Source organism: Xiphophorus maculatus, chromosome 7 (genome assembly GCF_002775205.1).
Source record: "Xiphophorus maculatus strain JP 163 A chromosome 7, X_maculatus-5.0-male, whole genome shotgun sequence".
Classification (NCBI taxonomy): Eukaryota; Metazoa; Chordata; class Actinopteri; order Cyprinodontiformes; family Poeciliidae; genus Xiphophorus; species Xiphophorus maculatus.
The window spans coordinates 13,806,974-13,828,375 of record NC_036449.1 but is presented as its reverse complement, the minus strand read 5'-3'; the positions used below and the strand labels follow the sequence as shown (position 1 = coordinate 13,828,375).

General features: G+C 37.4%; 3 protein-coding genes across 3 annotated transcripts in view; 1 reads left to right on the top strand and 2 right to left on the bottom strand.

The window, feature by feature from the left end:
* Nucleotides 1-14,364, bottom strand: part of LOC102216648 (gap junction alpha-5 protein) — a 31,482-nt gene extending 17,118 nt beyond the window's left edge. The window contains exon 1 of the mRNA XM_023336633.1: nucleotides 14,283-14,364. The gene's annotated coding sequence lies outside the window, so the exon portion shown is untranslated. The remainder of the gene's footprint in view (nucleotides 1-14,282) is intronic.
* On the top strand, nucleotides 8,307-16,846 carry gja8 (gap junction protein alpha 8). The gene has a single exon (XM_023336630.1). The coding sequence runs from the start codon at nucleotides 13,401-13,403 to the stop codon at nucleotides 14,670-14,672; it is 1,272 nt and encodes a 423-aa protein (XP_023192398.1). The 5' UTR covers nucleotides 8,307-13,400; the 3' UTR covers nucleotides 14,673-16,846.
* LOC102216392 (poliovirus receptor homolog) overlaps nucleotides 14,335-21,402 on the bottom strand; it is a 53,857-nt gene continuing 46,789 nt past the window's right edge. Inside the window, exon 8 of the transcript XR_002753039.1 lies at nucleotides 14,335-14,413. The gene's annotated coding sequence lies outside the window, so the exon portion shown is untranslated. The remainder of the gene's footprint in view (nucleotides 14,414-21,402) is intronic.

Below are 21,402 nucleotides of genomic sequence, written 5' to 3'. Positions count from 1 at the left end.
CTCATTTAAAATGATCCTTGACTCAATACAGTATTAAAAGCACAGTTTTGATTTGTAAACCTTGGATGCATTTGTGGAAATTTAAGAGGATCCTGTTGGGGATTCCTCCTGACTGAAAAGCACAAACTGGACCTGATTTAAGGAGATACACAAGCCAAAAAAAGCAAATCACTCTTCCGTTTTGTAACATTCACAGACATAATAAAGGTTTCACAAATAAAACTGAGTTTTAAACAACTTCTATATATAGTGTGGATGATCTTGTCAAGGGCTTTGCACTTTCTTTACATGCCTGTGTTTTTTTTGGATTCTTTCACAATCCAAGACATTCATAAAAGGCTTAGTTTATTTATATCTACAGCAGGTACCAACTTAAAAATCACTATTAAAATCAGTTTGGGAACCTTTAGCTAAATTATTTTGTATTTTTCTATATGATCAGATTAGTGATGATGAAGTCATCAAAGACTTGGAGCATTTACTATCTTTCTGGGTGACTCATTTTGTTGCTCGCTGCCAGTGTCATGGCCTGATCAGGGGTCTGAAAGTCTAAATTCACCCACACAACAACTGTGCCTTTAAACATGAATCACAGAAATGCTTTGTGAGGTAAAAATAGCTGAGTAACAGAGTGGTAAGGATCTCATGACAAAACCCTCTTAGTCTTCTGATCAAGAGTTTGGACCCTTAACTTCTGCCAGTTATTAAACACGTGCTGCGTAATATTTATATGGATTTATAACGTATATAATTTGCATGTGAACTCACTTCTTTCTAGAATTTTTTCCCAAGGTTTCCTCTAAGATTAACTTCTTCTGGATCTAACATCCCTGTAGGCATAGATCAGGTTTTGTAAGGATGTAGCAGCTGTTGCTAGCTCCAGATAAATGTAATCTTTCTCAGTTTGATCTATTGTGCTGATCATCAGAATTGATTTTGGAAGTAGAATATCGTTCAATGATGTGACACAATCTGTCGTTCCTTTGCATCATCTCAGTGCATTGTTTTTTAGTTTTTCTGCAGCAGAAGAGTTAAGAGCGAAGAGTTAAAAACCTGAATGTGATTTCTTAATGGCGGTTCATATATCAGTAGCTTAGTGCCAGCTCTGACTAGAGAAGGCAAATTAATAAAAAGCACCAAAGTTGTCACCATTATATCATATTAGTTACACTTCAAACTTATTTTCAAGTATCTAACTAAATGTGCATAACCATCTAAATCTTGAGGGGAGTTTTAAATTACCTTTAACCTGTGTAAGGAAACTTGGTAAAGAACTAATAATCTGCAGTATTATTTGCTCAGTATGAGGAAAAAAACCTTTAATAACAAGCAAATGATTACAAAGAGTCAACAAAGAAGACATTGAGGCAGACAGTATTTCAGGCAAGTCATGATGTCCTCAGGGCAACAACAGCTTAGCAACAGAGCTCTGACCAGAGTCACTATGTAAAAAACACAGCAAGTATTCATGTTTAGTTACTGCAGAGTTCAACAAAAAGTGATGCATCTGCTGTGTCACAGTCAGAATCCCTTCAACAGTAAACCAAAGTGAGAGAAAAAGCACACATAACATTACACAGAAGAATGTACTGCTGAGTTATGTGACACTGAAGAAGGTAAAATATAAAAGGGAAAATATTACTACTTCTACTTCTATAGTATTAGTATGAAAATTGAAACTTTCATTCCAAATGATCAATACAAAAAGTATCAACTTTCTTTACATTAACTTTATGGTTTGTAAAGGATTACATCCCAACTTTTATTTCTATTTCCCTAATTAGTAAAGATTGATGGAGGAGGACTACACACCTCCTCAGTGTGCAGTTGTGGAGGTGAAGTAGCCTAACAAATGCAGGAAGACAGACAGAGCCCTCATCCAGGGCAGCCTCAAACATAAACATGAACAAAATAATTTATGTTTTTATTATTTTTCCAATAAAGTTTCTACTTTATTGCTTTTTTAACATGAAAAACAAAATGGGAAGGGGGTTGACTGGAAAATTTGTTCCTCTAGGAATAGGCCTGGAAATGGTGAGAAACACAGTCAAAGGAATATGGAATTATGAGTATTGTAAAAGATTTAACCACTTCATTTAGCTTTGATATTCTCTATATAAGTCCTTCCTTAACAAGTATCAATGTGAAAAGCTTCCCCAGTTCATTTTGAAAAAAAAGTGAATGGTCTTAATAGTAAAAGGAAAAAATATGGATTCACCTTGTAATGCACTATTTAAAAACAATTATTTTTACAAGAATAACTATTAATATAAGCCTGCAAAACAGTGCTTACTTTAGTGTTGAAATAGGTCAATTTTACAAGTGAAACAGTTGAATTTTGTGGTTTAACAAATTCAAAAATATTATGGAAATAAAGTGACAAGTGGCAAGCATCTACTGACAGAGAAACAAGAGAAAAGCTTAATGACCCAGGGTTTATCATGGAATTCCTCAGGGCTCCTTTCTTGCATAGATACTTTTGTTTAAGTAATATTACAAAGCATCATAAAATACATATTTATTATTATACAGATAATACTCAGCTATACATTTCTAATCCTGGAAAGCTATTTGATTCATTTTATGTTTAGAATTAACTTCAGGATGGGATCAAAACACAAAGCATCAAGTATTATATTCCAAATACAAAAAATGTAAATATATTCAAAATTTTACATTTACAAAATTACTTCTTAGTTGTGATTTTTACTAAACCCAGTAACTGCAAAGCACTGAGAATGAAATGACTGCAACATTTACTCTCATAAACTTATAAATAACATGAATCTTTAGATAAGATTAGTCTGAATGCATAGAGAAGGATTAAATAAACACACATGCACTGCAGCATCATACATGGAAACCATCTGAAACCTATGACATTCATGGCAACATCAGCAGCTGAATTTAGTTCGTGTTTTTGACACAATCTGTGACGGTGAAGATGGAAAATAGCTTTCCTTACAGGCGCCTTTTGGCTCCAGATACATGGTGTCAGAGAGTCTTAAATTTGTTTTACTCCAGACGTTTTCATTAGATTATTGAAAGCTGAATGAAAGCAAACAACATTCATGCTGTGGACCTTGTCAGTTCCTCCTCCACCCTGCCCAGAACAAGGTTATCAAGATATGGAGAGTGTTAAGGGTAAGCATGTATTCTTAATGCCACCAACCAATGCCATGGTGCCACAAGCTCCTCAGTGTGTAGGAGGTGAAGTAGCCTAACAAATGCAGGAAGACAGATATCTACCAGAGCCCTCATCCAGGGCAGCCTGGAACTGAGACGAGGACAGACGGGTGCTGTGTGAGTGTGTGCAGGCCAGTGTGAACAGATTGACTTTGTTCTGACTGTATGGTTTACATTTACATGTATGGATTCATGCTCATAATATAGTTTTAAAAACAAGCTGTGAATGAAAGAACTGTGCAGCAGAAGTGAAAAGGACAAAAGGCAGGTCAAACAATGTCTGTTAGTCCTGCTGGGCTAAATTTATTTTTAGTTCAGTAAGCGGAATAAGCTTTCTTCAACAAAATGTTTTCATATGTAATCACATAACCGTTCTACTGTGAATAAAGGATTCTTTTTTGCAGTAACACAATCTTACTTTCAATCTTTTAGTAAAAATTAAGATTTGAAGAGGGGAAAAAAAACAATTAAAATTTTATCACTGTGAAATGTGAATTTTTCAGCTTGTAGTGAAAATAACTAATGAAATTTCAACCATGTAAAAATAAAAACAATTACCTTGTTTTTATTTTTTACATTTTTACTGACTCATCACTGAGTTAATGTTCAATCTCTACCTCTTTTTCAATGTCTAGTTTTTACACTTTACTACAGTATATCAGTGTTTTATAACTTCCTAACTGCACTGGTTATTGTTTGAGGACTCAGTGTTAAGTAACTAAGTGGATATATGTGAGAAACTTACGGGTGTTTTTTAGAGGATGCTTGGCCGTGTGCACCGGCACTCCTATCCGTAGATTAGATTGTACTCAACAGCAGGTTGACTGAACGGACCTGAGGGTATGAAATCATCCTTTGTCTAGCCATGCTGCCCCTGATAAAGCCAGAGGGTGTTACCCTCCTTTGAAAATGGCCTCCAGGCCTTCAGGCAGTGCTTCCTGACCTCCGTGATATGCACACCCACAGTTTTCCTGATGCATTGCGCTTATCAGAAACCCATCAAATACTTTGATTCATTGTTTTTGTCCTCATTTGACTCCTTTTCTTAAAACTTAAATATGCAACTTTCTGCTGAATCTTAAACACAATATCGTAAATTCAGGGTACACAGGTAAAGATTTCCTCAGTTTGACAAACATTTTCCTCTACAGCAGTTTTACCTTATTTCAGGTGTAAGAATCTTAGATTGTCCATATTGTTGTTTTTTTTCTTTTACTCTAAGCTATTTTACCTGCCCAGAATCAAACAGAGGCAAATGTTATTAATATGTGATGTTAAACAAATAGAAACTAATGGAAACATAAGGATATGTGCCGCAGCATTAACTATTTTTGATTCTGATCAGTCCTTGTTGATAAGACTTTCAGTCTGTCTTTGGATCAATCTACACAATTTTATTGGATAAAGGATAAAATATTCTTGTACTTAAATAGGTATTAAAACAAAATTTTAAAAATGCAGTCAAAATGAGTTTTTAAAATCTTCATTGACACTTGTTGCTATTTGATCAGCCTGCTTTAAGTAAAGAGTTTAAATAAATCTAAGAACAGAGCAAGAAATAGGAGTTACTGACTGTTCTTGTATAGATGGAAAGTTTTATTTGCTCAAAACTCTTTGATTGTTAAATTAAGGGCAAAAACCTTTCTTGTTTTATCTGATGCACTAAACATCTGTTATTTTTGAAAGGCACTTTCAGGGCTAATCTTTTTCTTTTTACAGTTCTGCTGTTTGCCCAAAGTTTTTGCTGTTGCTGTTTTTCAGAAAAATGTTGTATATTTTTGTTATTATATGTTCTTCTCTAAGACGTCTGAAAATTTAGAAATGCTTAGTATGTTAAAATGTGGAAATCTAAACATTTTTAGAAGAAATCAAGATCTTGAGAACATATTGCATTTTAAGTTGGTGTAAGTTTTTGAAGACAGTGGTATTTATAATTTCCTCAACTGAGAGGTGAAATAGAACATTCAAAAATATAGAAATATTTATTCCAATGAAAGTTGTACCTATTAAAATGGTATAACAATATGTAAACCATTTTCATAGCTTGCAATCTGGCATATTTGTCATTAGACTGGGTCACTGTTTGCTTGTGAGGGTCATTCAGGGAATCTTTCATCGCTGAGAGGTTGTGGTCAGGCTGTGGGAAAGTTATGCTCCTAATAAGACCTGCAGAAAAATAAAATATAGCTTTTTAAGATTGTCCTGTGTCACGTGAACTCCTAAACATTCATCTTAAACTACAATATCTGTCTTTCAGGTCTTTAAATCCAGTCACACATGGCACTTATATCCTTCCTCTGTTAATGCCTCCTGTCTACCCTCCTCCCACCAGTCCTCCATTGTGTGAGCATCGACTCTCCTCTCCCTCCCAGCGTACTGAAAGGAAGCTGCCTTTCCACTTCCTCTTTAACTGGTGAGAACAATTCCTGCCTCGTCTCTCACACCGTCTCTCTTTTTCTCATAGGGACGGACTTGCCAAAGTGCACAGAGCTGCTGGCTTTGTGACGCATGACCCACTGATTTAAAAACTGGCTACTGGTTTGTCCAAAGCATAATCCTCTATAATGACTCGACGTGTAGGAAAATAATTCTGGGAAAGTGGAAACAGTTCAAGAGAAAACTCCTTGGTGACACTTTAGCACCTACAAGTTCACTAATATTTTATCAGTAATTACAATAAACTCTGGCATAAAAACTTTGGATATTAGAGCAACCTATGCAGCTCTGTAGGATATCAACTTGGGTATAAAATTAATATTATTTTTCTATTTTATGTTACCCTAGTATATTGTATGAGTTCTATCTTCTTTTTGGACTTTTTTTTTTAAAAGTTACTGTATATTGTGACTATAGATTAGATAACATTACTTTGATTTTGCTCAAGATGCTAACCAATAATTTTAAAGAATTAGATCTCCCAAACTTATATGTTAGTGTTTGTAAACAGAACTGTTCTCATCTTTATTGGTAAAAACTGTTTTACTGCAGGTATGCACAATAGAAATTCTTTTTTGACTATTATTCAAATTTGCGCTTGTCTATTAATGTCTTAATTGTAGATTTTTTTTTATGATGCTCAGCAGGTTGAAAACACAAATCCAACACAGAGAGAAAAATGTTAAATAGATAACAGCATAACTGTCAAAACTGAGAGGTGAACATTTGATGGGGTGAACTAATGAACGTTCACACATTCAAAACCAGAGAAAAAGGGAAATCATAACCAATTTAAATTATGTTGTTGTCTCTGTTCTTTGTCCATTTAGTTTTTGAGGGGGGATTTTTTTCTGTTGGACTTGAAACAAAAAGCATCTCAATACTGCAGACTATTTGACTATCAAGAATATTTGAACATCTGCGAGTTTTAAAAAGACATGAAAGTGGTTGTATGATTTTTGCGAAAGGCAAGAAAATGAATAAATGTATCAGCATAGTTAAATAAAAATCTTCAACAAAAATATATAACATGGGTGTGCCGTGGTGGCGTAGGGGTTAGCGCAACCCGTATTTGGAGGCCTTGAGTCCTCGACGCGGCTGTCGCGGGTTCGACTCCCGGACCCGGTGACATTTGCCGCATGTCTTCCCTCCTCTCCTTCCCCATTCCTGTCAGCCTACTTTCGTAAAAAGGGACACTAGAGCCCACAAAAAGACCCCCTGGAGGGGTAAAAAAATATATATATATATAACATAATTTAATTTCCAGTCTAATTTTGCTATAGTAACCCCCCCAGTATAACCACAATTATTACTTTCGAATATAGATGTGTCTTTAGAGGTATAAAGGATGGTTTAGTTTCCACATCATTGTTCATGTTTTTGTGATTAAAGAGTTTGATACAGATGGATAAAACTTATGTCACTTTCTGACTTCACATTAAATCAGTTTATTATATTGATAAAGTGTAGTTTAAATCTTTTGTTCTCTTTAAAAATGTGACTTTCAAAATGCTTGGTATACTTTGAAACAGATAATATACTCATATCTACTTTACACCACACTGTGCTTTGAAGGACAAGAAAAATCTAGAGGTAGTGTGAGTCTTAAAAAGATAAAAACTTTCTCAGAATCTCTAAGTAAAAAAAAAAAAAAAAAAAAATTCAGAGTATAAGACAGCAGTGTCAGCAAGTCCTCTTTCAGACACAGGGGGGAGGTATGAGCTGGTGTTATAACCGGACATGGGAGGGGAAACCTTAAGCATAAATTCAGGTAGTGAGTCAAAGCAACTCAACCTTCTCACCATTTAAATACACAACTCCCTCTTGTAATCTTGACAACAATCGATCTGTATTTTACTCTCCAGTAAACATTCAAACAATAACCGGCAAAAATATTTACCAAAGGAAAAACGTAGAATTTTTGAGCAGCACTTTTTCTTTCGAATGACGTATTTTATTGCTGCAGATACCCACATTTTTACAAGGAGTTGTGTTTCTGTTTGGCAGTTCCTGTAGTAAAATGTGTTTGAAAGGCCTGGTTACACACTTGCAGGGTCTTAATGACCCTTTCCCGAGAGGCCGTTGTCTTTGTGTGCAGTTGAGCACATGAAGGACAGCGGCCTGGTCCAAATTCAACAAATCTGACCTCACAAACACAATGGTGTCAGGAGCTCAGGCCACAGAAAAACAATGCTGTGGTTTGGGACCAGATGTTGAAGGGGAAATAAGAGAGTGTATGTGTTTATGCTCTAAAGCAGTCGACTTGAGAGATGCACACTGCACAAAAATGATTTGAAAAGTGTGATTGATTGATGTAAAGTTAATCTTTTAGACTGCTTGATCTTCTCACTCTTTTCCTAGACTAATGAAGTAAGAACCAAGACCACACAGTCAGGTAGCCCCGTTAAAAACATATTTTTTAATACAATCTTAAGGTTTGGTTTCCTCAAAGTGAACAACATACAGATGTATGTTGTACATTTACCAGTTCACATACATTATATACATCATATACATCCTGTATACATCCTGTATAAATACATATTTTAACAATTGTGGACAAAAAAAATATATGTAAAAACAAATTTACAGCTGGATTATTCCCAGTTGGATTTCTTTTTGTGTGTGTTTTTTAATGTCAGAAATTTTTATTGCTAAAATTAACATTTGAGTATTGTGGATTATCATAAATATTTTTTTGTGTGCGGTAAAAACCAAAATTAAAAATGTTAAAAAAATATGTTGACTCAGAATGTTCCTATGTTGATTTTTCTAGGAGAATTTCTTTGCTCATATATTTTTCTTATCACATTTTTTTACTGCATATTTTTTGCGACCAAAGGACACAGGTAGAGCATAAAATTAAGAGACCCCCCCCCCCAAAAGTTGATATTCTGTGCCAGAAAGTCAAAAGGTAGTTTGATTTTCTACATAAAAAAGCACTGGTCTACCCTCCATGAAGATAAAAAGGCACCATCCATTGAACTCCAGTTGTTTAGAGGGATTGGTTTCTTGAGGTCTAATGCCTCCATTGAAATGAAAAGACGGGAGTTCAGACAGTCGACTCATGAAAAAAAAAGATCACAAAGAGAAAAACTGAGTTGCTGAGTTAGAGGGTCACCACAGCACAAAGAGAAATGGTGAAACTCACACCCACTTACTCAAATATAAATGTATGTATATTTGCACACTGAACAAACAAGTGTTTGGAAACAAGAACCTGTCTCAAGCCCTAAGCCTTACGCCATTCAGGTCTTATTGTTCTGCCATGTCATGGGTGCAGCGCTGCCCCCCAGGTCATGTTGTATCTCTACGGGTCATCGCTGATACCATCTCTGTAAAACTGCAGTGACTGCTTCTTCTCTGTCTGCGAGTCCAGAAACCAGACGATTCGTGAGAGAAGTTCATATGACTAACAAAGAGAGGTAATACAAGATATAATGTGTTTTTCTTGGAAAGTATCTTTTGTTGCTTAAAAATTGGATTTACTTTTCAAACTGACCATTTATAATCTTCATACCTACTAAAGTGACCAACATATGCATTTAAAAAAAATTACATGAAGTGAAATTAATGTAGATGTGGAAGTACAATACAAATGATACACAAACCTTTCATTCTCAAAATACAACCTTGTTTACAAAACTGACATTTAAAAAAAATCTACAAATCATTTATTTCTTCTAAAACAAGATAACCGTCTATACAAATAGAGGAATATTTGAACTGACCTGGACCTATAACATAAGTAAGTACAAGAAAAAGTTCAAATTAAATGAGTTCCTCTACTTATCTTGCCTATATGAGGCGCCTTGTTTGTGGTTAATATGCTAATGCTCATAAACAGTAAGTCTGAGCATACAGATATGCAGATTTGTGTTTTCAAAAGCAACTATCAGCAACTCAAGAGTAGAGAAGTTTTCTTATGCAGAACCTTCTGTTGAGAGGAAATAAAATCTTTTAAACTTTGGGAATCTCTCTCATTTTAGTGAAATTACTGAACTTGTATTGCATTAGTGGAAATGCAGAGCCAGTCTGACTTTCCTTCAGTACATTAGTCAGACTAAGATTTCAGCTGTTTTTCTAAGGGCCTTGGAGTGATGACAGACCAGTCTAGCTGTGCCACTTATGATTCAGTTCTGAGGTCAACCAGAAACACAAAGGCCCAATGAAAAACTACATTGTTGTCCGAGGGTGATATAAGTAAATGGCATGAAAAGAATGACTTTTCCCAATCTTGTTAGAATTTAAGGAAAATATTTTTTGAGCCCAAGTAAGAATGGTTAAGAAATTGTTTTTCCTCAGGGAGTGGTGGGAGATGTTCATTGTGTGAGAGGTAACAAGAAGGCCAAATCAAACCGAGCTGCTGCCAACGTATGTTCAACCACATAATGCATATTGTTAGATCAGAAAAATGTCTTAAACTGCGTCATATTGATAAGCTCAGTACAGAAACAAGATTTAAGTTACTTCCAGACTCTCAAAGGCCCTTCAGGCAGCATCACGTGGCACCACTGCGCCATAGGCAGATCACCACACTATATGTTTGCTAGCGTGTTAGCATCCTGATTAAGGCCCAGTTGGTACTCTGCGAAGGTCTAATCTGGCCTCACGCCTCAATGCATGTGCTCAATAGAGCCCGCGCCCTGCATCATGACATCATGTCTTTGTGTGAAATCCCAGCGCCATTCACTGGGCCAGTGTGGGGCTTAGCATGCAAGCATCCACTATACCAACACACTGCTCTTTAAAGGGACTCCCCTGGTCCCCCAGCTATGTGGATACACCCTGAACATGCCTTTGAGCCCATGCGCCATGCCAGGCCTTCAGGGGAGTGAACATTTGAGCTTTTAGTAAAGGAAATCTTTATATAAGAAAATGTGATTTCTCCAGGATATGTAATGACTGCTTTCATGTATCCAGTAGGGGTAAAACAACGTTTATTGTAACAAGAAGGTTCTTATTTTTGCATTAGGAGATACATTTTGAAAAGCTAAGTTTAAAACATTAGTGTGCCACCAAGTAAGAGGTCTAAAAGTAGACATTGAGAGATGGACTTTGAATTTCAGCACACCAGTGATACCACCACAGATTGAGGTCAGCATGGCTTGAATTTCAGTGAAAGTTAAATGAACGATGAGCAAAGTGAAGAAAATATTTAATCATCCATTCCTTAAACAGCTGTGACATTTGACGTTATAGCATGTGGAGTGAGAACTGATGACACCAAATGCATTTTTAAACCATCTGATTTAAAAGCTGGGCATAGAAATACATAGAAAAAGATTAAACAGCAAACAGGCTATTTGCAAATAGCAACTCTATTACTGAATGTTTTATGTTTCAGCAACGATAAAGTTCTCGTGAAACCTCCATGTTTGGTTGAGCAAAGGGAAATTAACTGTTTAAATATAAATAAACTCTAAATGCCTCCCACTGCCAAACAATTGTTCTGTTGATTCCTTTAAATTGGTGCACCAGTGATTTGGCGTGAGTGCAGGTTTGCAACAGTTTACATTACTGAAAAACACTGGCTTTGTTTAAATGAACCTTGGGATTTAATAAAATGTGTGAACATTTTGCACAGATAAAAATGCTGCTGTTTTACTGACAGGATTTCATACTAATCAGGATTTTTGTTTTCCCACATTTTGTAATGTGAGGATATGATCTTGCTTATATTATAGTCATGTAAGCATAAATATTTGAAGGCATGGTTCTGGATTTCCATTGTGGGAAAAAAACGTAACTACAAAGAGAACACAAAGTTCAAAGAGTTGAAATGTAAATAATGTAAACCACTGTAATTCAATACAGTGCACAGTGGTTTGAACATATGTAATTGTATTTAACACACTTGTTTCGTGATGCTGAATGAAGCATGAGGTTAAAAACCGAGCTGAACTGAAGTAAACCAAACTACAATTTGAGAAAAATAAGTACATTTACAATTCAAACACAAAAAAACTCTTTATCTTAGAACTTAAAGGAGCAAGTAGGAAATACAAAAAGAGCATTGACAGAAGAAAACATATTGATGTTTCTCAAAAAAACCTTATCTTTACAATTGCATGTAGAAGAGTGATGATGTTATTCAGCAATTTCTCGCGACCATTAGAGAGTCAAATAGCAAAGGTTTTTTACTTTTTACTTTTTTGAGAAGCTGGTAACAGGCTTGAGTCTTGGTTTTCCTGTGTTTCAGTAACATAAAACTTGAGATTTGTTCAAACAAACATTTTGTGGTGTGGATTAAAATACATAAATAAATGAATAAAAATTATTTCTAAAAAAAATCTAATCACTAAACAGATGTGCATGTTTCATGGTTCATTTCATTTGATTCAATTTTGTAAAATATCCTTATTGTTTTATTAATTATTATTATTATTATTATGAATATAAACACAATTTTTTTATTGTGGGTGGAAACAAGAGCACTTTAAAAAAACTAATGAAGGATAAATTGGAAACTGTCAAGCACTTAATTAATACTTCACTTTATTCTACATTATATTTCTGGATATATATAAAAGGAGTAATCAATATTAAATAAAACAAACAATTATAAAAATAAAAATTTATAATATATTCTCATATATTCCATACTGCATATTAAAATGTCAGCCATTGGCAATGTGTAATGTATATAAAAAATGCTATCTTTGTTTACTATATATATAGATAGATAGATTTAACACTGCTAAATCTATATAAAATGCCAGAGACTCCTGTATCCTGACATTTTCACAACACTGCATTAATCCAGACTAATGTTTTATGTTATGGGGTGTCTAAAGGACTTGATGCACATTCACAAAGTTCTCCTTCATCCTTGCCTGAGCTGATGTTGGCTCTATTGCTGGAGGCACCATTTGAAATTGTGTCTACTGTGTCCATGTTTCCATACACAGAACATCGGACGGTTAAGAAAGTAGGAGTGTGACTGAGCTGCTGTGGACTCTGTGCCCCGACAGTGTCCATGTTGGTGCGGGAGCTTGAGGCCTGCTTCCATACATCCCTGCTCTGGCTTTGTTGATCCTATTGTTTTTTGCGTCACCCACACGTCGCCCGGAAAATAAAGGCCGTCTGGCTCCAAGCTTAAATATTGCGGCAAACTAAAAACCAACCATCAGAGCCGATTCATTTACATCTGCTCAGTGGGGCGACAAGGACAGGGCTTTAGGTGGGAAAGAGGGCAGAAAAAAGTTCACTCTCCCCTGCCGGGTGCCAAGAGAACGGGACAGGACTCAACTTTGCCGGAGCCGCAGCTGTGGCAAGTTGCCAATTTGATTGCCTTTTATTCTTTAGTAGGGGACTTTATGTTACCTACTGATCTCTAAATCTACCATTGCTTCTACTAGAATGTTGCCTTTGAGAGCTATTGACGGCAATGCATATTCATGTGTTCATTTTAGTAAAATTTAATGGCCTACAGAGAGATTTTGTAAGAACTTTAGATTTACTTCAAATCAGTTTACTTCATTGATATTGCTTGTCATTATTTATAATAGGAACTGAAAGTTCTCAGTTGGCCGTTAAGACTTTTGTGAAGCTTCAGTATGTTAAGTTTTTAAACTGAAATGCATGCCATTACTAGCAGCTAATGTTTGATGAACAAGAATTTCAAAGTTGGATTTGTCCTCTAATGCATTGCTTACCTTTGGCCCTCTCTTTCCCACTCCCACTATGGATCCTCCCTACCCCATCCTCCCCGTGCGAATGCACCCTCTGTGTCCATTCCTACCCCACCCTTCATTCCGCAGTGCTACGGACCGACCATGGGTGACTGGAGCTTTCTGGGTAACATTTTAGAGGAAGTCAACGAGCACTCCACGGTGATCGGCCGGGTGTGGCTCACAGTGCTGTTCATCTTCCGTATCCTCATACTGGGCACGGCGGCAGAGTTCGTGTGGGGCGACGAGCAGTCCGACTATGTTTGCAACACGCAACAGCCTGGATGCGAGAACGTGTGCTACGACGAGGCCTTTCCCATTTCCCACATACGCCTGTGGGTGCTCCAGATCATCTTTGTGTCCACGCCGTCTCTGGTGTACGTCGGCCACGCTGTGCACCATGTCCACATGGAGGAGAAACGTAAGGAGCGAGAGGAGGCAGAGCTTAGCCGGCAACAGGAACTGAGCGAGGAGCGTCTGCCTCTGGCACCTGACCAGGGAAGTGTCCGCACAACTAAGGAGACCAGCACCAAAGGCAGCAAGAAGTTTCGCCTGGAGGGCACCCTGCTGAGGACCTACATTTGCCACATTATCTTCAAGACACTATTTGAAGTGGGTTTTGTGGTAGGGCAGTACTTTCTTTATGGCTTCCGCATCCTGCCACTGTACAAATGCAGCAGATGGCCCTGCCCCAACACGGTGGACTGCTTTGTGTCTCGCCCAACGGAGAAGACTGTCTTCATCATCTTCATGTTGGCTGTGGCCTGTGTCTCGCTCTTCCTCAACTTTGTGGAGATCAGCCACTTGGGTCTGAAGAAAATCCGCTTTGTCTTCCGTAAGCCAGCTCCAGCTCCAGCCCAAGGCGAGGGCACAGCCCCGCCTCTGCCATCACAAGGAAAAGGTCTGTCCCCACTGGCTGTTCCCGTTTTGCAAAGAGCAAAAGGCTACAAGTTGCTAGAGGAGGAAAAGGTTCCACCTGTAACTCACCTCTACCCTCTGGCTGAGGTTGGCATGGAGGCTGGCAGAGGGACTCCACCCTTCCAGACACTGGAGGAGAAGGTGGAGGAGGTACTGCCCATGGAGGACATCTCTAAGGTGTACGATGAGACTCTGCCTTCCTACAGTCAAACAACGGGGACAGGGGAAGTGACGTTACATGAAGAAGAGGTTGAGGAGGTGCCACCACCAGAGGTGGAAGCAGAGAGAATAGAGGAAGGTCTAGATGAGGATGCAGAGGTAGAGGAAGGAGAAAACGAGGAGATGGAAACTCCTGCTGAGGCAGAGGTGGAGGCGACGGATACGATAGAAGACACCAGACCATTGAGTCGACTGAGCAAAGCAAGCAGCAGGGCCAGATCAGATGATCTCACCGTATGAACCTGTGAGACAAAGCACACGCATGCCTTCACACATTCAACATCAGGGAGAGCATACACCACTAACTCAAAGCAGTGCATACTTTTACACAGGCAGGCTCAAAAATGGATGAAAAAGAAAAATCGACAGGGATAGAGAAAAACCTTTAAGGGTGGAATTCTGCAGAAAGCACCCTCAATAAAATAAAATATAATAAAATAAACAAAAAAGTCAGAGTGTTTGAGGTAAAATGGAATATAAAACTAGGGTTTAAAGAGGAGACTTTTTTACTAAGTGTGTACTTATTTAAAAAGAAAAATGGGGAAATGTTTTTACTTGATGAAAATCATTTTCAGTTTTTAGACATCTTTTCTATTGAAAGAGTTATAGCTATTTATGATGGAGAAATAGGTACTTGTTTACAAGGCTTGAGTTCATAGGGAAAGACTACTAGATTGTCTGCAAGTCAATGCTTTTACTGTAGATGGACGATGACTTTTCTATTTAGACAGCGACAAAGTGTAAAGGCAGCCACACTGCTGTTGCTGAGAAACCTACTGCATAGAAACACACAGCATCTGCTAAGGTTAGCAGATGCACAGATACTTAAAGACAAAAAAAGTTTGATTTAGGTTCAGAGGGCCGTACTTCTTTTGCACATTCAGAGATTTCAACTCTGCAAGGCCTTTAACCCTCGTAACACCTCATCTATGGATCCATTTATACAAGATTCTTTCAAGAGAAGAGGGATTTGCATCAGTTTCAGAGCATTTCTCTCCTTTTTGTGCTTATATACTAGGTGGTAAAAGCTAGAGCAGAGATAGTCAGAAAAAAAAGAGAAAAATTACCACATGTTGGATGTCTTTTTCAATGTGATTTGCATCTTTTATTTTAGACCTGCTTATGTTCTGTAGCCGTTCAAAAAAGGAAAACCTGTGTACTGTGATATCAGCTGTCAATGCAAGACAGCAGGGCTCATTTTGCCCAATCAGAGGGAGGACTATAGTAGTGACCTCAAGCCAAATCCTCTCTGCGTGCTGTACAAATAGGCGTCCGGGCGATAAAGATCATGCAGCATCAGCACAAACTATTGTTGGGGGCACCACAATAAAAGAAACCACACTCATCAATGAAAACAGGCATCCTTGACCCAGGAAATCAAACCTTTGACTCAGTTTCATTTACACATTAGTATTTATCATTACACAACAAGGACAAACTACAAAATGCATGAAGTTTCAGAGGATTAGTGTGCTACTCTACTTAGCAAGACTTAGCAAGATAAATTAAATACAGCACTTTTAAAGCAGCTGATTTCAGGTAATAGAAAGGCTGGAAGAAATGAAGTTTTATAAGATAATACTCATTTATTGTCAGAAACCTAATAAAGCTAATACAAATTGAAATTTCGAGGAGCAAACTTTTCAACTTAATTATTTTTGCTAATAATAAATAAGGGCTTTTCCACAAATTTTTAAATTCTCCGGGGGGATTTTTCACGCTGTACCACTATGGGTGTCTTATCTGTAAATGTGCATTCCCAATTGTAAAATTGTAGAAAGTGGATGTATTTTTTTTGAGTCTTCTGTGAAGTTGATGTTTTTCTCTCCTATTTTTTTTTTTTTTAGACATTAACAGGTCTTTCACTCTGAGTCACCTGTTACCCATCAACACAAATAATGTATTCATTAAGCAGATTTTGGCCATATTTGCAGAACTCATAGTGTTGATACTGTCAAGACTGGGATAAGAACAAGTACTTCTCACATAGAAAGGCAACTGTTGTCCCCCATGTACACCCTACCCTCCTCCTGCTCACTATTATCTGCACATCTTTATGATTCAATGCCGAAACAAGTTAAAAGTGCTCAACACTGTTACACTCCAAGGATGACACTGGGTCTTTTTTACATTAATATGGCTGGTAACGTATGATTTTTTTTGTACTTTGAAACTGTTGCATTACCTATATGTTTGTAAGAAGACACAATGATTAATATTTGGGGGAAACATAATTTTTACTAACTTGTAGTCTTCTCTGATGATAGATTCTTTTGACATGTGAATAAATACAATAAAAAGTCCCACGTGGTCATGAGTTGTTCTGCACAAACACACTAAGTCACATGGTAACAATGTGCATTTTTCTGTAATAATGATGGACGGATATGACAGAAGGTCTGAAATTGTTCTGTTTTTTTCTCCGTGTCCCAGAATGAACATATTCTGTGCAAAATAAAGATATCGACTCCAGAAAACAAAGCAAAGTTTTTGTAAAGCTGCTAAAGTGGAAGCAGTCTGCTCACATTGGCTTAAACGCCTCTCAGGCACTCAGAGGAAGAAGTCATTACTCCAAAGGCAAGATGACAAAAGCCACATGACAGTTTCTAAATACACTCTAGCAAGAACTTTAAATTCTGGAGACATGTTCTGTCAGTGTGTGACAGGACACAAAGGATGGGAGGTCTGGACTGGTACACTGTTTACAAAGTGTATCATATGTAACAAAGTTCTGAACCCAATCCCACAAAAAATTACTTGGAGAACTTCAAAGGTGTTTGCAGACATGCTACACCAGTTCTGTTTGGAGAAAGCTCCAGTAAACTATTGTGAGAAGTGATGGTATCCCAAATGTTTGACCCAAACCAAACAATTTGAAGGCAAGTCTATCCACCAAATACAAAGGAAGCGTACGTACACTTCTAAATTTGTAGAAAGTAAAAAATATATAGATTCATCTAAAAAAATTCTTTCTTCTTTTGAAAATTTTAAGAACTTTGGCAATCCTAACAGGCCTAAATAAATTTTCACGTTTTGTCTTTTGAGGCAGGGGGGAAGGTGCTTATTTGTGAAATGCAGAAAAAAAAATTGGTCTTAACTGTACATATAGAAGAAACAGAAGCAAGAGGGAAATATTATTATATGAAGTAATGTATGTAAAGTGAATAAATTTATATTAAGACTTGTTTACTGCCATTATAATCAGGATTAAAAGCAACCAGACCAAAAAGCACAACCGTGATTAGAAAAACTGCAAGGAATATTATCACCACTAGGGGGCAGTGTTTTGCAGCTAAAGCACCGTCATCCAACAGGCCTCCAGAGACCTTGTTATCTGACATACACAGAAATATTCTTCCTTATGGTCACTTTGAGTGGATTTGAATTGCCATAATTTTTCCATTTCTATAGACAAAACATATCTCCATATTTGTTAAAGCTGGCACCATGTTGTGATAGTTTGTTATGAGACAGATAATTTGTGAAAAGATCTATCTCCTCCACCTGCTCCCTGAACTACTATTACTGGCTAAAGTAATGCAACATTCTGGCCAAAAACAACCAATCAGAACCAGGAGGAGGGTCTTAGTGCTGTCAATCAACTACATTCACTCACTGCTAAATGTTCTAATGGTGGAGAAACAACTTATCGTTATTGCTAGCTACAGCATAGCACAGAGCAAGGGGAGGGAGGGAGCAGCCACATGAGATTGTGATTGACAGCACTAAAACTCTTCTGCCTCTGATTAGTTGTTTCTAGATAGTACTGGGAGAAGGCAGATTTAAAAAAAATTCACAGGTTATTTCTATACCATACTGTCACAACATAATGACAATTTTAAGAAATATGTAAAAAAAATATTATTATAAAACTTACATACTGCAGCTTTAATTTCACTCAGGAGAGGACAGGTCAGGAGGGACGTGGGTTAGAGCTGCTGACTGACTCATCTGTTGTTAAATGGTAAAAGATACAGGTACAAGTTAAATATATGAATATGTTGGGTAATTTTTTCCCTTCGTTCATAGAATGCAAATGAAATGGAGGCAAACAGTAGTCTGAAGCTGAGCTAATTATGCTAAATGGTTGATAATCTCACACAGTCTGCCCACCTCTCTTGGAGAAAAGCTGGGTTATCAATTGACACTCTTGTCTTTTTCTCTCTCTATTTCTCTTATTTTTTTGGAAACCTGACTTTATCATTTTTCTTAGCAGCATAATAATCGTTTGTGTCTTCTACTGACTGCTGCTGAAGAGCCCCAAGCAGGAATGAACCATTTCATGCAGATCCAGGGGGGTTTAGTGCAAATATGGACGTCTGGTTTTTGGTCTGGGAGGGGCAACATTTGATTTTTACTGTAAAAACTATTTTAGAAAACACAATATGATTAATTTTGTAATTGACAGGGCCCCTTTTTTTTTATTTCTATGAAAAAAATAAAAATAAAAAATTGCGGAGGGCCCCCTGTCAGTCAGGGGCCCTTGAAATTGTCATAACTTTCCCCCCCTTTATGCGCCCCTGGCTGACTGCCACACTGACGCCAGTGTATTATCACTACTACTACTACTGTCACTGCTATTTTAGATCATTTTCCATTACAGCAGTGCTTCTCAATTCCAGTCCTCAGGCCCCCCTGCTCTGCATGTTTTAGATGTTTCCCTTCTGCTACACACCTGGATTGAATATATGGGTGATCAACAGGTTTCTGCAGCACTTGATGGTCATGCAATCATTTGAATCAGCTGCTCTGGAATAGAGGCACATCTAAAACATGCAGAGCAGGGGGGCCTGAGGACTGGAATTGGGAAACGCTGACCTAAAGCATGCAGGGCAGGGCAGGGCAGGGCAGGGCAGGGGGGGGCCTGAGGACCGGAATTGAGAAACGCTGCATTACAGTAACCACAGTTCATTAACATGTTTTCTGTTTCTTTGCCATAACTCAAATGGAAAGACAGTAAAGGAGAGGAAAAAAATCCATAGAGACTGTATGCTGAGGTCAACCGAATATATATTTCTGCAGTGATATTTTGAATAAGAAGAAGTAGCCACATGCAATCCAGTTCACAGCATGTGAGCCTTCCAATGGGAAGGGAGGAAAACCTGCTAATCAGACCATGTCATAATTCATTTCCTACAGAAATACAGCAAGACTCCATGTTTTAAAAACAGGACCTTGATAAGTCGCATAAATCTGAAATTTTATGTTAATTCTGGAGATATATGTGTTCACAGTATGTTTTTTAACAAATACAACACAGTTTGAAATGAATTTATTTATTCAAAGGCAAAAGAAGTTAGAGCTTGCAAAGAATCTAAGTTCAATCTAATAAGCAGGCTTGATAAATAAACACCAGGCTGAACTGCTTGAAGATAAGTTGCTCAGAATTTAGATTAAATATGTCTGTGTTTAGGTTGATTTCATTATTTTTCTTATTCTGTCACTTTGAAAGATACGCTTGAGATGTTACAGCTAACAAATCTGAGGGGAAATGAAGATCAAATTTTGAGTTGGAAGTTGAGTCAGAGGTACTCTGAAGGTTTTCTTTGGCTAAGCAGTTTGCTAAAGAAACTGCTTAGCCAAACTGGTTAAGCAGTTTGGCTAAGCAGTTGTACAGTTTCCCACTGGTTGCACCAGTAAGAAAAGTACAAAGAAATACAAAGAAAAGCATCACAAGCACAGCTGGGATCAATCTGTTGTGGTTGCTGTAAACACGCATTTCCCCTGTGTTGCACTCATAAAACAGTCAAGACTTCTGTTTTGGCACCCTACAGAGTTTCTGGTATATAACTGATCTCATACCAGTTTCTGGTATGAGATCCTGCTATTCTTCAAGCGCCACTCCCAATCCCCCCAATCCAAATAAGGTTACAAATGCAGCTGCTAGCCTGCTCCCTAAATTTATCCATGACCACGTCCTGCTGGTTTTCAAATTTGCAAATGTAATATGGTTAAATACTATTCCTAGATCTAACTTCCAATCTAAGAGATACAGTGACACAGCAAAGGTAAGGAATAACTACAACCACAAAGGACCACCACCTTACTTGTACCAAAGATTTGAGAACTGTGGCATTGACATTATTCCTGATTACTGCTAATAATAATACATTTGCTGTGTTTTTACAGTAAAAACACTGCAGATGTCAAAACTTAAATTCAAAATCTAAACTTTTGATGAACTGGGACTTAAATAACTGTCCTGTGCTTTTTCCATAACAATCCCATTACCTGGGCCATTAGTCACCAAGTAACCATCCTGATGTTTGCATACCTTGTGATAATTTACAGTCCTGTGAAAAATCAGGACACCATACGTCTTTCTTTGACTTGTTTGGACAAACACATTTTAACATAATTTGACAGTGATAAACTTTTTAAAGTTTTTAAAACTTTTTAAAATTTTCTGTGTGCAGTAAAGAAAAAAAGTAATTACTGCTGAGGAACAACACACATTAAATTCCACTTGACATGGCAAAAATCAGACATCTGGTGCACACACACCCCTGCACACTCCCACACACACATCATGCTGAGATCAAAGATCTCAACACGCTAATTGCTACTGTTATGAGTCTATTCCTGGATAATTAGAAAAAGGATGTCAACTTTCAAGGGAGATCTGTAAGAAGGAAACCTTTACTCTGTAGCAAAAACACAAAATTTACAATAGAAAATGCAGGAAAGGTGTACGACCTGATTTATAATGGGGCCATATGTCTAAAATGCATATTTTTTGGATACCAGAAGAGAGTGTCTCCTGGCCTGGCAACCTAACTTCACAATGCAATCTGAAGTTCTATTGTTAGTAAGCGAGCTTCATGTCAAAGATCGGCATATGCCGATCTCATGTTACTCAAGTTACTATTTGTTTACAGTAACTGCAATAGGCATATGCATCAACCATGATTCTTTATGGGTGGGAAAATGAAGCAAACACCTTTTATATTTGAGTGTAGACAGAAATAAA